The sequence below is a fragment of the Silene latifolia genome, chromosome 6, assembly GCF_048544455.1.
Source record: "Silene latifolia isolate original U9 population chromosome 6, ASM4854445v1, whole genome shotgun sequence".
NCBI classification, from domain to species: domain Eukaryota; kingdom Viridiplantae; phylum Streptophyta; class Magnoliopsida; order Caryophyllales; family Caryophyllaceae; genus Silene; species Silene latifolia.
Genome location: NC_133531.1, coordinates 92289700 through 92306945, shown reverse-complemented (window position 1 = coordinate 92306945; position 17246 = coordinate 92289700). Strand labels below are relative to the sequence as shown.

General features: G+C 33.1%; 1 protein-coding gene across 1 annotated transcript; it reads left to right on the top strand.

Annotated features, from left to right (window-relative positions):
* The first annotated feature begins 11087 nt into the window (after positions 1-11087).
* On the top strand, positions 11088-16888 carry LOC141586986 (dnaJ protein ERDJ3A-like). The gene is made up of 7 exons (XM_074408395.1): positions 11088-11505; positions 12196-12251; positions 13038-13111; positions 13729-14279; positions 14612-14953; positions 15381-15734; positions 16290-16888. Exons 1-7 carry the CDS (start codon positions 11416-11418, stop codon positions 16572-16574), a joined length of 1752 nt encoding a protein of 583 aa, XP_074264496.1. The 5' UTR covers positions 11088-11415; the 3' UTR covers positions 16575-16888.
* Positions 16889-17246: the final 358 nt, after the last annotated feature.

Below are 17246 nucleotides of genomic sequence, written 5' to 3'. Positions count from 1 at the left end.
CATTCCTTGAAAGATCGATCATTGTCTCCGAAACTTATCTCATATTTATCCAATCAAGTGAAAAACTAAACCCCTACTTCTAGAAAAATCCACCATCCAATAGAAACTAACCCTTGCTCTCGACAATGTTGTTTTTTTAGGAAATAAAACCAATATGAAGTTTATATATATGATACTTGGGACTGGGAGTTTTTAGATTTTGTTCATTAATACCTGTTTGTTTTTCAATTGGTCAAGGAAAACAATAATATCTACTTTGCATAATCAACTCAATGATGCAACAAATCTCCTTCTTTAGAATAACAACCATAATTTAATCCTTGTTAGTTCAAATGGTAGTTACGTAAAAACATTTACAGGTAGTTAAATGTTATATCTCCCGGTCAAACTATAGACGTACCTTTGAATGTGAACCAAATTCCAACGCAATACTACATGGCTGGGGCTGCTTATGACATCCCCCTATAACAATAGTCTTGCAGCCATCTTCTCATTTGAAACAAAAGCCTTCACGCAGACCCCTATTTTTCTTCCCTATTCACACACATGATCTAAAACAATCTGATCTCATCCCTTGAAAGATCGATCCTTGTCTTCGAAACTTCTCTCAAATTTATCCAACCAAGTGAAAAACTAAACCCCTACTTTTAGAAAAATCCACAATCCAATGGAAACTAACCCTTGCTCTAGACAATGTGTTTAGAATTAAGATTTTACTTTAATTTGGATTGATAGGGTCAAGATTAAGTTTATCAGTATGATCTTTTGAGGTTTCTTGTTATTATTCATGTTACCTATATGTTTTAATGCAAGCGATATTTTGCTGATAAATAACCTTATTTATTATCACTATTCTCGTTGAACTCACCACCCTCCACAAATGCACCCTTCCTCCACCCCACTAATTTACCTGCAAAATAAAACATCAGCCACTGTGATTAGTTCTTACTACTTGAAACAACCTTCAATCCACCACCACTATCACTACCTTTCTACCACATTTTACATCTAAGAAGTCATAAATCACATTCACCTCCATGAAAATATGGATCCTCGTCTCCCTTATCGAAGACAATTTATTTCTCCTTCAACAAAGAAAAGTTTAAGAAGCAATCTTCCCTCTTATCTCTCTCCTTTTCCCTTCCTAGTCGTTTTCTCGTCCCCTCCCCTACCTCCATTCCAGATACTCAAACAAAGTGTTTAGGTACTATGTTTGTAAACTGAATAAGTTTGAATATTATATATATACACGAACTTTGTTATTTATTTCATTTTGCATAAATAAATCTTACTACCCCCATCTCATTTTTAGTGTCCTTTTTTCTTCAAATTTTATTATCTCATAATTATTATCCCCTTTCTAGATCTAGTAAGGAAAAACTTTAGTCAACCAACTCATCGCAATGAACCTCATTCCCACTCGAAACAACCTTTAGCCCACTACTTAATCCCTTCGGTTCACACATAAAACGGTCTAAAATGCAAAGCTTTCATCTCTCTCTTGAAAAGTCCATCTAACTAACAGAAACCTAACCGCTACTTTCTGAACTTCATCATTTTTACATCCCGTAAAGATTAAGTTGAACATGACAAAAAAAATGCAAAAACTTAGGTTTTGTTTGATAACGACAGATTGAACATTTTTTTTAGCATTTTGAGAGTTTTTGCACTATTTAAATAACAAATGTGCTGTTTTGAGTGTTGATCATCGACATATTGAAATAGTAGATTGTGGTGTAGTTTCCTATTTTACATTATGACCTTTAATTAGTACGGAGTATTTTATAAGAAAATAAAAATTGAGTTTTTTTTATCTCTGGGAAAATTAAAGATCAAACTTTATCTTTATCATATTTATAATTAATATTCTTCACTTAAAATATATAAATTTAAGCAAGTTCAAATAAGTTAGCTAAAAGTTATAAATCACACATTGTACGAAGCTGTATAATTATTTTTTTTATTAATATGAAATAAATGTCATAAACTTCATGAGAATATTAATGCGGTAGAGAACTATAGAATAGTTGGCAAGTACGTGACCCCCTTTTAGGTTTAAATTTTTTCATTTATTTTTATATTTTTGCCTAAAGGTGGTTAAAGCATTGTATTATGCATGATGAATATGTCTCACCCTTCCCCAATTTGTATCTCTCCCTAAATTATACTGATGATGTGCTCAATTTACACACAAAAAATAAAAAAATATAGCATCAACAATAATTAGTTTGCTCCATATAATTGAATAGCACCGTTTTTTATGCATGTAAATTTGTCAGAAGAAAAGCTTGAGAGAAACGGTCTTCACTATGTTAGGGAAAGACTACTCTTACCCTTTTATGTGTTGTTCATGACTTTTTTTTAATGTATCTAATAATTTGAATCTTAACCTTATACATATTTCTATAATAAGTGTATCTAACTTACCTTCAAGCCTCATTCAAATCTATTTTATTACTCGTGGTACCATTTTTACTTTAAACTGTAAAACAATCGCACAATAAAGTTTTTCAAAACATTTACTCATTTGTCATAATATGATATTTCAATTCGCAAATTAGCAGCAACTTTCTTTATCTTTTAATACTCCTTGAAAAATAGATATCAAACTTTTTACTTATCAATAATTTGTGAATATCTTGTTTAAGTTTTGATTAATATACTTTTATATAATGACAAATGAATGTAAATAATATAATAAAAAATTATCAATAGAAGTTGAAGTGTATTGTGAGGGAAATAACTTTAAAATTAGTAGGAGAAATACATATGACATTTGAAAAATAAACTTCGTATTATGTATAATTAAATATGACATTAGCAATAACAAAAAGACGTAGGGGCATATTTCAGCTCATTTCATTTTACTCTTTACATAAGTAAATTCCATGTAGTACGTATTATGCATGCACATTTGTCACAACCGAGTTCGGCCTAGGGCCTTTTAGCCTCATAATACCTCATTTTTTTAATCGGAAGTTGTTATAAAATTGGATATTATAAATATATCAAAGTTTTTTTGGCCTTCTAATTTAATAAAAAGTGAACAAATACTAATGAATAATTTTTTAGTATTAATAAATTGTAGATAATTAATTTATTTCCTGTTTTTAATAATAAAATTGTAAAATAATTAATTAATTCTCATTTCTAATAGGAAAATCATATTCCTAATTATAATAGAGAAAATTTAAATAATTATTATCCCCTAATTCTAATAGTATAATTAGGAAAAATAAGCCTTAATAAATTGTTAATTTATTTCCTATTTCTAATAGGAAAATTGTAAAATAATTAATTAATTCTCATTTCTAATAGAAAAATTATATTCCTAAGTATAATAGAAAATTGTAAATAATTAATTATCTCCTAATTCTAATGCTAATAGTATAATTAGAAAAAAAAAAGCCTCCTTTAGTTATATACTAGATTTAATGCCCGTGCGATGCACGGGCCTCCAAATAGAACCTATTAGAAAATGACTAAGTTTTTTAGGCCATTAGGTAGAGCCTTAGTTAAGCCCTCTTCTTTTGGACTGAAACTGTCTGAACTGAAGTAAACTGAATTTGATAGAGATCAACTGAACTCTGAATTTAATGGGGCTGAACTGAAATGAACTGAACTGAAATAAGAGTTAATTTGTGAAGAGAAGAACTTAACTGGACTAAACTAAACTAAACTGAATAAAATTGAAATGAACTGAACTTAATAGAGCTAAATTGAATTAAAATGACCTTAAATTAAGTCCCAAAGAACAGCGTCTTCGTTCACAATTAAATGAAATAACGTGATACTCTAATATAGGAGTATATATAAATATATAAATTTTACTATAATATATTTACAATTAGACTCTAATAATCTCTCTAACAACCATCCTAATTTTCAATAATAGTGCCCATCCACCACAAATCTCACGTACAATCTCAAATTCAATATTGTGGTGCATGGGACATAAGTCACATAACTGCTTCTAATATTTCTTACTCGAATAGTCGAACAAAAGCTAATAACCACAAAGACTAAAGTTAAAAGGACACTAATTAACGTATATGATAAAAGAAAATTTAAATGAACTTTCTAACACCTATTTCTCACGGTAAAATCTCTTAAATCTTGTATATAAATGCATTTATGAGTTTAGATTGAGCAAAAATGGCCTATTTGCTGAACAATTCATTGAAGACTTTTAAAAATATGATAAAGAGAAATAAAGAGGAACAACGCTTATTTGAAGTTTCACCTAAATGACTAAATCTCATCTTGCTAATTAGATTAATTTGTAACAAAAGAAAAAACTCAAACATATCTATGAATAACAATAAATACGGAGTAATAAATTTGTGACCTAGCTTTAAATGAGAAGTGGTTGGTTCGTAACATTAAAAAGTCTACAAAAAATTATTGGATCAAATTTAAAGCACCAAGTTTTTTTTTTATTACCGTTTTCATCTTATCTTAAGATAACAAAGCCTTTTAATCCCATGTATTTTCAGGCCATCTTATCTTATTCATCTTTTTATAACAAAATCTCTAAATTCCCATGTCCCTTCAACCTTTACTAAAGTCAAATATGTATTATGATCTTCAATAAGTTCTTATTAAGTACGACTATATTTATCGTTTACCTGCATCGTATATACAAATAATGTACGTTAATACGTGAAAACAATGATAATCATTACTCAAAAAAAAAAAATTCACACCGGATCTAAACTCACAAAGCACAAACATAGTTAAAAAGAAATACCCAATGAAGTAATTGTAGTTATATAGAAATTGGTCTTCTCGTGATGTTCTTAAATCTTAAGCCATAAAGATTAGTTTTTTGTTTTTTGAGCTTATAGAAACTCTAGTACTCTGCGTATTTAGTAATTTCGATCCTATTATGTAACTTCACAATTGTTTTACTCTTGCACTAACCAAATAACGTATGACTATTAACATGTTAATTGAGATTATTCTCATTTACAATCTTTTAAGAATAGTCAGATAATTATATAATTATATTATTATCTTATCTTCTATCTCGAAAGTCTTCAAAAAAGTTGAACTTTCTCGTAATCGCTCAAAAAAAAAACATAGATAGATAGATTGGTCATCTTTTCTCGAAGATTTTCGGCATATCGTGATAGCCGTTTACAATATCATTACTTTTGTAGTGTAACTTACTCGACTACCAACTGTTTACAATTTTATTACTCTTGTACTTCAAATTACTCGACTACCAAGTTAGCTTGATTGCATATCCCTATTGATAAATAGTTCGGGGGAGACGGTCCAAACATAGGAGGATGAGCTTTGTGATTATCACGTATATTTTGATTACTACTAATTCAATTCAATTACCCATTAATCTGAGTGGGTGTCACTTGTCAGTGTGTCACAAAACAATGTTTGAACGGCCTAGCTTCCGGGGTTGAGCAAGAAGCTCTTTTTTCATCATGTGTCAATTAGCCTAACTTATGTTTATATATAATCCTTCGTACATAACAATATCAATAATCTTAGCTACAAATGAAACATGGTACTGGACTACTGGCGAGTAGATTTTATGTGTTGAATGCTATCTACTCCATCAACACATCGAGTATACGATTTTCGACGCGTGATTGTCCATATTGGAGTCCTGTGAAACAATGTAGACATGATCGGCAAAGCTCATCAAATCATGGCCATGATGGATGACAAAAAAACGGCAGATGCAATAAATAAATTATAGGAGTAATTTTAAAGCATAACAAAAAAATATATACATGTATTTGGGGAGGGGGAAAGGCTCCAAAACACATAAAGACGTCAAATTTGTTGAATGAACAATTAAACCTATGTTATATTTATACTAAAGTACTATGATCTTATAAAAACTACAATAACCATCTTACTTTTACAAATGCTAATCACCAATAATAGCACCAAACGAATGATAATTATATCCCGCGCATCTAATCGATCTCCTGTGGTCCCAACTTCCTGCCAAAAAACAACTTATGAATTTAGATTCCGTAAAACTTGAGCATACACAAAGTATAACATAAATACTAAATAGCATATTAATTATCAAAAACAATTGATAAATGAAAACATAAAAAATAACACATAGAGATAGGAGTACGTATGAACAATTTATTTGTATGAACAATTTATTTATTTATAGGGATGAGGCAAGGTGTAATACAACAACTATAACTCTATAATTGTGTTTAGATTAGATTATAACTCTGCTAATTATGCGGTTGTTATAGATAAATATTAATTATTTAGTTAATTTTAAATTTCGGTAATTCGTAAAAGCTGGACTCTCTGTAATCGCTCGAAAAAAGCTTCCTTTATTAATATAGATAGATATTGATTAGCGTTTTCAACAATAGCATATTGTTGAAGGACCAAAATTGATGAGTAGAGATCATCTGTCTCACTTTTATGTCTCATCTTATGTCTCATTCTCTTAAGATCGTGACACATCACACTTGAAATAATAAAAGTGGTAATATTATATCTGCACACTTGAAATAATAAAAGTGGTAATATTATATCTGTAAGTCCTAACGTGTCATTAGGAGAAGCAATGGGACACAAGATGGAATATAAAATAGGACAGAGGATCTGCTCTAAAAATTGATGATGATAGCCAGAGAAGGCCATGTGAGACTTTGCAAATGCAGGGGGAAGCAATAACTGAACACTAATCCTTGCAAATTAAACAGATTTACGGAGTAAAATGGAGTAACGCTTTTACAGGAAGTCTTGGTAGGATGTCATTTACTATTAGGTGATCAGGAATTACTGCAAGTCTTGCAACCTTATATGGTCAAACCATTATTATGATACAGGATGCACTATTCAAGGCCTAAATACAATGGGATTAGCTCACAAACTAATAAAAAACTCAACTTTGAATTTGAGTACAAGACGGAATCAACATGCAGTACTCCGATTTTAAATGGGATTAGCTCACAAACTAAAAAGAGCAACTTTGAATTTGAGTATAAGACGGAACCAACATGAAATATTCCGATTTTAAATGAGATTAGCAGTTTTAAATGAGATTAGCAGTTAGCTCACAAACTAATAAGAGCTACTTTGAATTTGAGTATAAGACGGAACCAACATGAAATATTCCGATTTTAAACGAGATTAGCAGTTAGCTCACAAACTAATAAGAGCTACTTTGAATTTGACTATAAGACGGAACCAACATGCAATATTTAAGATCAGAGTTAGCTCACAAGGATTTTTTATTTTGGTAAAAGTGTATTAAGGATTGAGATACCAAGATGTCATTTTTTTCTTTAGTTTTCATTGTATTTTTATAATGGTTTTTAACAAGTATTGTGTAATGGTTCTTATGTATGAATCTTTTTTGAGAACAAAAGTGAGCTCAAGCGGTAAGTGCTCTCTTACCGAAGTTTGGGGTTCGTTTCTAATCCGCGACATTGTACGCTTATTTGAACCACAAAAAAAAATCTATAAACCCTCTTTTTTAGGAAAAAGTAAAACATAAAATCATAAAAAACAAGCTAATATTTATAAAATGAGTTCGCATTGCACAAGTACACTTCTAAAAATCTTAACCAAGTGACATCTTCAATGAGATTTTGTGTTTCATTTAATGTTTTAAGATGTTAGGCAAGTTTGAAAGAAGGTGATCGCCATACGGATGTGGAATATATGCTCATCAAATTTAAATGCATCTATTATTAAAAATAGAGTGGTGTTAGAGGATATACTTTAGTCACCAAGCAATTTAGTACTTTAAAATTTGAATCTCATACGTGAGGGTACTCACTTACCACATACTCCTTCTATCCCGGTCAGTTGTGATACAAAGACCAAGAAAAGAGGTGGGAGTCAATTACTAAATGGCAAATGCAACAAATTGTATGTCAATGATCAAATTGCTCATCAAATTCATTCTCAAAATAGAAAGGACAACAATTGACTGAGATACCCTCAAAATATAAAAGGATAACAAATGATCGGCATAGAGGGAGTAAATTTTATATCCATGTGTTTGTAAATAATAAAATAGTTATCTCAATTCCACTTGAATACTCACTTCCAATAACTATACTTTGAGATTATTTGATTTTGATAATATTACAGAAGCGAAGTTACACTCGAGAACAAGTGAAGATTCCAAACACCCACACTTATGGAAGTATAAGAGTTTAAAAAAAGTCTTCGTAAAGACTCGAAAACTTGAGTCTTACCTTGAAAAGTGGGTTAGCATGCTATCAGAAGCCGTAAATATATGTGGTTTGAACCCAAATAAATTATGGACTTTCTATATCTTACAATATCGATGAATTAAACATATGAAATTGTTTAATTACATACAGTGGCGAAGCTAAACTCGATAACAAGTGAGGTCACAATTATGTAAATAAGTCTCTGTAAATATTCAAACTCGGACCTTCACTTTGAAAAGTGGGACGATTACCAGCATACTAATCAAAATTTTGAAATAGATTTGTTTCGAGCAAAAACATTACGGAGTAATTCTTTTAGTTTAAAGCATGATTTAAAAAAAAATGCAAATCACCAAGCAATCATTTTTTTATAATATATTATGATGCTAGACTTAAAGAAAAATTAAATAAAAGGATATTATTTCTAGGCCCGTGCATCGCACGGACATTAAATCTAGTATATATACATATCAAGCACCACCAATTAATGGAATCTAAAAAGACAAGAAGATCAAATAATAAAAGAGAATTGATCAGTAGAATTAATAAAAGAGAATGTAAACAACCACGAAAATAATAACCAAGTCTTAAATATAAAACACAACCAAAAAATCACCGTTACAAAGGGAAGAGTAAAACTGAGATATAAGAGGACTTCTAACAGTAACTCCAATTTAATATTTAATTCAATGAAAATAAAAATATACAAAAGAATCAAAACAATTTAAATGACCACTACTATTAAACAATAAATAACCAGGACAACACAAAACGTAAAATAAGACCAATGTAAACAACATTAATTGAAAGGAATAGTAAAAAAATTTAAAAACTGAAACATCAACAACAAGGAATTTAGCAGGACCAAAAGTCAAATTTAAAGAGGGAATACAATTATAAATTAAAAGTAAATTAATAAGGAGAGACACACAGTTAATACTATATAGCATATAAATATACGTTCCTAAGGAGAAAAAAAACAAAAGGCCATAAGGGAAAACATATAAATTAAAAGAGAAAGCCTAATACTATACCTCCTGATAGCATGCTACATGTGAAGTTTCCAGTTGAACGAACTATACCTCCTGCAAAATGGAAACTAAAGTCATCAATTTATCACAAACTCACAAAGTAAGATCATTATTACTATATATTGATATGATCTGTATTTGTAGATGAATAAAAATTATGAATAATAGTATATTTTTTTTTTCTAATTTATAAAATTTAAGATTTATTTATTGTAAAAAAAAAAGTTAAGGGTTGGAGTATCATGCACCATACTCCTGAGTGCATAGTATAATTTTGGGGGTTTGTTATATACCGCCTCAGGAATTACTCATTCCGCCCCTATGAAGTACCTTTTTGCCCTTGAGTAATTAAAACCCCACATATCACTTTCTTTTTTTTTTACGTATTTTAGTAACATTGGATTTCGTATATTATCCCCTAGGTATAAAAGCCAAGTTTTTTTAAAAGGATATGATTGATCCTCATAATTTTTAGTGAGCGGGGTCCACTGCAATTTCTCTTCTCTTCTTTTCATTTCCTCTTTTTCCATGACACAATCTTCTTGATTTCATTATTTTCCCGATGTTTCTAATTTTAGTATAAAGTAGATATAAAAAATATGAAGTATCGACTTCAAAATAAATGTAAGCAAATATTAAAAAATCAGATATAAGTGACAGATCGTACTTACATGAACATATTTTTGTCTAGGCGATATAACTATCTAATACATTTATATTCGGGAAAGTAGTAAATGACCCCCTTAAGTTTGCTATGACGTGAGATTAACCCCCCTTAAGTTTGATTTGGAGTAAACAAGCCCCTTAACTTTGGCATAAAGTGAAATGAAATCCCTTTTATTTTTCCGGTCAAAATCTCACCGGATGTTTCAATTTCTCCCCAATTTCTCATATCGGTGTCAATATTACGTATAAATTTCACTCATTATACTTTATACATGTATAACATACAATATGTACGTATATTTGCTTTATAAAAATAAGAATTATCGATCGACTAATCGCTTACTTTGAGATTATAATATGAATGGTGTGCTTGTTTATCGCTTGTGACTTTGTGAGTGTGTATAAATTTACAGTTTGGTAATGGAGGTTACTACTCAGATGGATGGAGGTAACGTATGGATTTTGTGTTATGGAAGCTCAAGGCCATCTTTTGAATTGAGGAGAAGAACGTGGAAAGTCGGTGCTGCATCTTTTCGTAGCTTGTTAGTTTGAGTGAAATGTCATTTATTTTCGGATTGCTGAGAAATAACAAGACACCCAGAAATTATTCGGATTGTTGAGAAAAATCAAGATACCCAGAAATTATTCTTTATTTTGGATTGGAATAAATTCAATGAGATTGAGATGTATAAAGAAAATATACGTACATATTGTATGTTATACATGTAGAAAGTATAATAAAGAGTGAAATTTATACGTAATATATACAGCGATATGAGAAATTGGGGAGAAATTGAAAAATCCGGTGAGATTTTGACCGGAAAAATAAAAGGGATTTCATTTCACTTTATGCCAAAGTTAAGGGGCTTGTTTACTACAAATCAAACTTAAGGGGGTTAACCTCACGTCATAGCAAACTTAAGGGGCTCATTTACTACTTTCCCGCATTTATATTTATGTCGAGTTTCGAAACTATCTAAATTTTTAAATAGTAGGTATGTTTTTATTTTATTCAAATTCTTGCATATTAAATTCCGTACAATTCTATCCGCATTAGCTTAATTTATAACAATATTATTATTGTTACCCGTGCATTATTTTGCACGGGCTTAAAACTAGTTAAACCATAATTAATAATCAAAAACGATGATTCATAACTAATTTAAGTTAACGTCATAGGGGCGGGGCGGTATTTAGCAATTTTGATAATTTACCGCATCCGTCTCATTTGGGAGTTAGTGACTCGGCAAAGTGGGACGTGAATAAAAGAAAGGGCGAAATCCGATTGGTCCAGGTGCGTGGAAGATCCTTAAAATACCACGTAGATCTCCCTCCACCTTCCCGAAACATCGTCGAGTTTCGCAACTCCCAAACTATTTAATACCCTTCATTTACTCTTTTAATTAACATTTCTATTTCTATTCGGTTTTCTCATCAATTCTTTGCTGCTCAAAAAAAAAAAACACACACACAGAGACACTCTCTATTTTCCCTCTTCCAACCCTACAATTAATTAAAGATTAAAGATGAATGTGGGTTTAAAGCTCGGTACAATCGTATTAGTTTCGTTAATCGTTTTTGTTGCTCAAGCTAAGCACCCTGCTGATCCTTATAAGGTATTTTTATTTTACAACTATATAAATTATGATTTTAATTGCCGTTCCCTTTATATTTTGCAATTCCTCCATATTATGTTGTCATTTTTGGATTATCTTATTTGCAGTTATATTTCATGGAAATATCATACTGCTATTTATAGTAATCTTGTTAAATAAATTGAATGAATGGAAAAAGGGGTGTGTGTGTGTGTTTCTGTGAATTACCAACAAGAACGTAAAAGAGATGGTTTTTTTCGAATTTAAGGTGCCAAATATCCTTGTTTTGGAAAACACCATTCATGATTAATTATTGTCCAAGAAAAGTCTTTAATTTTGGATGAAATGTTTAAAGATTGGGGTTTTAAAAATAGGGTATAGGAAATGTGGGAGTTACCTTTATATTTCTTATATGGGGTGTTTGTTATTGGTGGATTAAAGGCTAAACGTATTGTATCCGACAAGACTGCCTAGTTGATCGTCAATCCTTTCCAATGTGGTTGTGGTACACTGTTATGGATCCTTGCTGTTCAGATTTTTGAGTAATATACTTTATTAAATAATGTTGAATGTGTGCACTAGTATTGTCTCAGAATCATTTACATTCTATATTGTAGATTTTGTTATTTTACACATTATTATAAGGATTAAATATAGTTTATTCTTTAATTCTGATATGATATGATGTTTCCTTGCTTGTCATGTGTTCAGATTCTAGGTGTTGATCGAAGTGCGAGTCAGCGTGATATCAAGAAGGCTTTTCACAAGTATATGCCCACTCTTTTACTGTCTTAACATCTACTGCAATCAGATGTGCTTTGCTTTATTTGGTTAACGAGCATTCCTAAAAATGGTGACTTATTTACAGTAATTTGATACAGATGCATTGTCTAATAGTACTGTATTGTTGCACTTTTAACATCACTCTACATCCCGTAGATTGTGTTGCACCATCTTCTTAGCATCCGAGTTCCTTACTCTTATTATTCCCATTATTTGTTTCCATATTGGGTACGTTGGATTTGGAGCTCACCAAATCAGTTGTCTAATAAAAATAGCTCCTGTATGAATTACACACATTTTATTATGGATACTGTGGAGGCTAGGACAAAGGAAGAGGTAGAGAGAGGGAGACATTATCTTTCCAAATCGTTTACATGTTGGAATGGTGCTCCTTCAATCAACTATGGTCTCGTCATTCTGATGGTATCTCAATATGTTTTGGATTATTATTTATTACCTGCGATCATTGTGCTGAATGCTGATATTAAACTGATTTATTCATGCTTCTTTTTGTCTGCAATCTATGTAGATTTCTCTTTTCATTTTGTTTTTTGTAAAGGCTAGGACTGACCGCATTTACTTGTATACTAAAGGATAGGAATCAGTCCTTTAACAGACTATATGGTTGGTTCGAAAAATGGAAGTCTGTTTGCTGCATTATCTTGGCTAAGAAATATATTTGTCTTCATAGTAGCAGCTTCTATAGATGTAATTTCTCTGTGTTATTATCATATTATGCTTCTCACTTTTTGTTCTTGTGTGCTCTTCAGACTTTCCCTAAAGTACCATCCGGATAAGAACAAAGAGAAGGGTGCTCAGCAGAAGTTTGAGGAGATTAACAACGGTAAACTAATACTACCAACTTAGTTTTTACATTGTCGGGGCACAGGTTTTAAGTAATGTTCATGGTTCCATCTTGTGTTTGGCTCCTCTCTTTTATAAAGGTTGTCATATGAGGTTCTGACATTTGACCAAAAGAGAAAGATGGTCAGAAATGGTTTTTGCCAAGCTATTAGTGAGTTATGTTTTGGCCCCAATCCAAATCTTCACTTGTCTTATAAACTATAAAGTTTTTAACGTATCCATAGGAAAGCATTTTGTGGTGTCCCTGATCATACTTGATATCTCGTTTACACGTTGGATGTTTTGATTGTCTGAGAGCAGGATAACTGCCTATGATTTCCTTCTGTAGCAACATGAGTCCTTAACCTCTGTTCATCCTACCCTTTGACATCTATATTCCGCACCTGATCCTATTATGACCTGACCCGCCTGGGCCTGTTCCCAATGGCGGAGTGACTTGAAATCTTAACTTGACGGCCCTGCCAGAAACAGACCAGAGTGACTTGATTGCCAGGTCTATTTGGGTGGGTTCTCTGGGTAGGTAGTAGTACAATCTTGCCTTTCAAGAATTAATTTACTATTACTGAGAAGTTTTTTTCTGACTGTATCCTTATGCAGCATATGAAATTTTGTCTGATGAGCAAAAGAGGAAAAATTATGATCTTTATGGCGACGAGAAAGGTGGCCCATCCTTTGATAGTGGAAATGCAGGAGATTCTGGTGGATATACCTACTTCACAAGTGGGGGGTCTGGACAGAGCCAGTGGCAGAATATGGGTGGCGAAAAAGAGCAGTCTTTCTCCTTTTCTTTCGGTGGACCTAGTGGCGGGAACCCATTTGGTTTTGGTCTTAATGATATCTTTTCAAACTTTTTTGGGGGAAGTGGTGGTGGCAGTAGTGGTTTTCGGTTCGGTGGTTCGCAGTTTGGTGGATCTCATAGTTCAGGTGGTTCGCAGTTTGGTGGATCTCATAGTTCAGGTGGTCCCCAGTCTGGGCCTAAGACCTCACCGAAGACTATCCGAGTAGTAAATTCAAAAGTATTCGAGAAAGAAATAAATGATAAAGGGTTGACATGGCTTCTGCTATCCTTTAGACCCTCAAAGACATTGCCTCAACACGACCAATCAATTTTGGAGGAGGTTGCTAACTCACTCAAGGGAGCTTTGAAAGTATGCATCACTTCTCATTTTCATTTGGCAGTTCTTAGTTTGCAATTGCTGAACAATTATTTGAAAAAGGGTTTTACATTGAATGATATGAGACTGATCCCCATTTAATTACAGACCCTGCCCTTATACCACAGTATGATTTAGGTTGTTTCTAAATTTGTTACCATGAGAAAATGTAATTATCTTCCTATTTTACCATAATTATTGGGAGTGTATTGAGTGTTATTGTGTACCCTAAGGGCACACGTTGGAAACCCGTATTTATACAGGTCAGTCTGATAAGATACTTGTGATTAGTGAAATGTCATTGATTCTTATGCTATGTGGTGCAGGTTGGTAAAGTAAACTGCGAGATTGAATCTTCTTTTTGTAAGACCCATAAATTAAATCCGTATGGAGCACCCAGGCTTTTTGTATATTCCTTCATCACTAGTGAGAGTGGCTCTTTTGTGGAATATAGTGGTGACTGGGATTTAAGAGCTTTAAAGAGTTTCTGTCAGGAACACTTGCCACGGTTCTCAAGACGTATTAGCCTGGATAACTTTGCACCTTCCTTTGGAGACAGGGAAAAGTTACCGCGGGTCATGCTTCTCTCAACAAGGAAAGATACACCCGTGATTTGGCGTACTCTCAGTGGGTTGTACCGCAAACGTCTTATCTTCTATGACGCTCAGGTATAGTATAAATGTATTTTGTAATGCCATAATGCCACATCTGTACCCCTATTGACTTACCTCACCTGCACCTGGCTCAAAGACTAAAGACTAAGCTAACTGAGAAAGATGCTACGAAGTAAAAGTTAAAACAAATGTGACGATATGAATTCTAGCGTAGGGAGGACATTATCACGAATCAATATCTATGATCGGTGATATGAAGAAGGGCTGTTTAATGGATATAATTAGTTCTCTCTTGTAAAGGGTTTGAAGGAGCTGTTTTAATGGTGTTGGGTTCCAAACCTAGGTATGGAATCATTAGTGCTGTAACAGAGCCTATCGGACATGTGCTGCTAGTTCTCTTGTGTAACGCAGTGACAGTAAGGTTTTCTTGAATTGTGTTTGGAGTATATATTTAAGAGCAGGATTCTTTTTGGGTTTGCAGGTTCGTGATGTTTCAGATTCAGCCGTGAAGAGGTTGGGGGTGAGTGCACTCCCAGCTATAGTAGGATGGTTGGCAAATGGGGAGCAACAAATACTGAAAGCTGGAGTATCTGTGAAGGATGTAGAGTCCGCTGTTCAGGAACTTGGTCTCCTGCTTGACAGCTTCGAAAAGAAGAACAAGAAGGTTGCTTCGACTAGGCCCAAGAAAACCGAAAGTGAATCATCTGGTAGACAAATACCACACTTGACTACATTAAATTTTCATGATATATGTGGAGAAGAAAATCCTGTTTGCCTACTTGGTGTATTCAGATCTTCTAAAGCAAAGAGAAAACTCGAATCCATCCTTTCAGTGGTAAGTTTAAGTTTAAATCTGTTGGAGACACTTCTTGTGCTTCTTATATTTCGTTCTTACATATTGAGTTACTAAGTGGTCATTTGGGCACCCTCACCCTTAAAAACACTCAATTTCAATTCATGTGAATTGCGAAATGGATAAGTTGTGGTTGTTCATCGCAATTCAAACGAATTGGAACTTCGCATGAATTGCAATATACTCCCCTAGGTGAGAGTAGTAATGCCTACACAAATTAAAACTCGTTTATGTAAGGAAACAACATTTCCAGTTACATGAATTCTAAAATTGTGTGGTATATCACTCCCTAGGCATTGCCAGTTCCTACCTGCAATCAAAAGACCGGTCTGTACGATTCAGTTCCTAATTTCTTGGTATCCATGCCGTTCAATGTAATTTCCAAAAATTCATATGGAAACGATCTTTTTGTGTTATGAACAATGGAGCTGTTTAATCCCTCTCATTTTATCGGGGGGCGGGAGTCTGAGCCATTTTTGCTTGTTTTCACAGTGATTACATTATTATTATTGATTGTTTTTGTGCTTGTGTGTTCAGGTTTCCCAGAAATCATTATCAAGAAGACGATTATCATCCGATTCCAAGGACTCCATATCCTACGCAATAGTTGATGCCACTCAGCAACAAACATTTCTGGATGCCTTCGACAGATTCCGCTTTAAATCACAGGATAAGTTCTTGTTGGCCTATAAACCCCGTAAAGGTAAGTATGCAGCGTTTACTGCTGATTTGACTGAAGAGGAAGCTGAGAAGTTCATCGGATCTGTTTTGAGTGGTGATGTACAATTCAGTAAGACACGCCAAAAACCGCTAATCAAGTAGAGTATGTTATTTGTAACGCGAGTAGAAGATTATGAAAGGCTAACTAAATAGGATTGTAGATATAGACAAAACCGAGTTTCGAGTTTCAACTACGGTTTTTTGGCGAGGACATGCAAATGTACTCAAGTAAGCAATTCAAATGGGCGGTGGCCGGTACCCCCTTGTGTAAATGTAGTGATGAGGCAGTGACCCGCCCATGATATTGTTTAAATTGTCAATACGTAAACTTTTGACGTCGCGTGTTTAAACTCTGAACTGTTCTCATTTACGACTTTATTTGTTGAAAGTTGTACGTCACGAGTCTCGTGACGTTGGGCCTTTGATAAGTCGTATAAATCTAAATAAATCTGTTGAAACAAAGCTAATCTGTATATAAACCAGTTACCACACATGTATCGTTACAACTTCAAACATAGCTCACAATCAAGCATAGTTGACGCCACCAACAGCAATCGTCAGCACTAATATTGCCACCACTATCAACCCATCCCCTAACCAAATTTCAGTTATGGGGTGCGGTATATATTTGCATGCACGAGGTTTGAAGAGGAGGGTGTTGTGGAGTAAAGATTGAGAGTTGGGGAAGGGTGGGGATGACCGATAGAGGGAGACTTGGAAAGGTTGAACTTCATAGTTGATGTGGAGGGGAGGATGAACAAGGCTCCTATACAA

What these genes read in the sequence shown, in the direction of transcription:
- LOC141586986 (XM_074408395.1), top strand. Translation starts at nt 11,416, where the DNA reads ATGAATGTGGGTTTAAAGCTCGGTACAATCGTATTAGTTTCGTTAATC. An exon ending in TTATCTTCTATGACGCTCAG is followed by an intron (nt 14,954 to 15,380) that starts GTATAGTATAAA and finishes TTGGGTTTGCAG; the next exon opens with GTTCGTGATGTTTCAGATTC. An exon ending in TCGAATCCATCCTTTCAGTG is followed by an intron (nt 15,735 to 16,289) that starts GTAAGTTTAAGT and finishes TTGTGTGTTCAG; the next exon opens with GTTTCCCAGAAATCATTATC.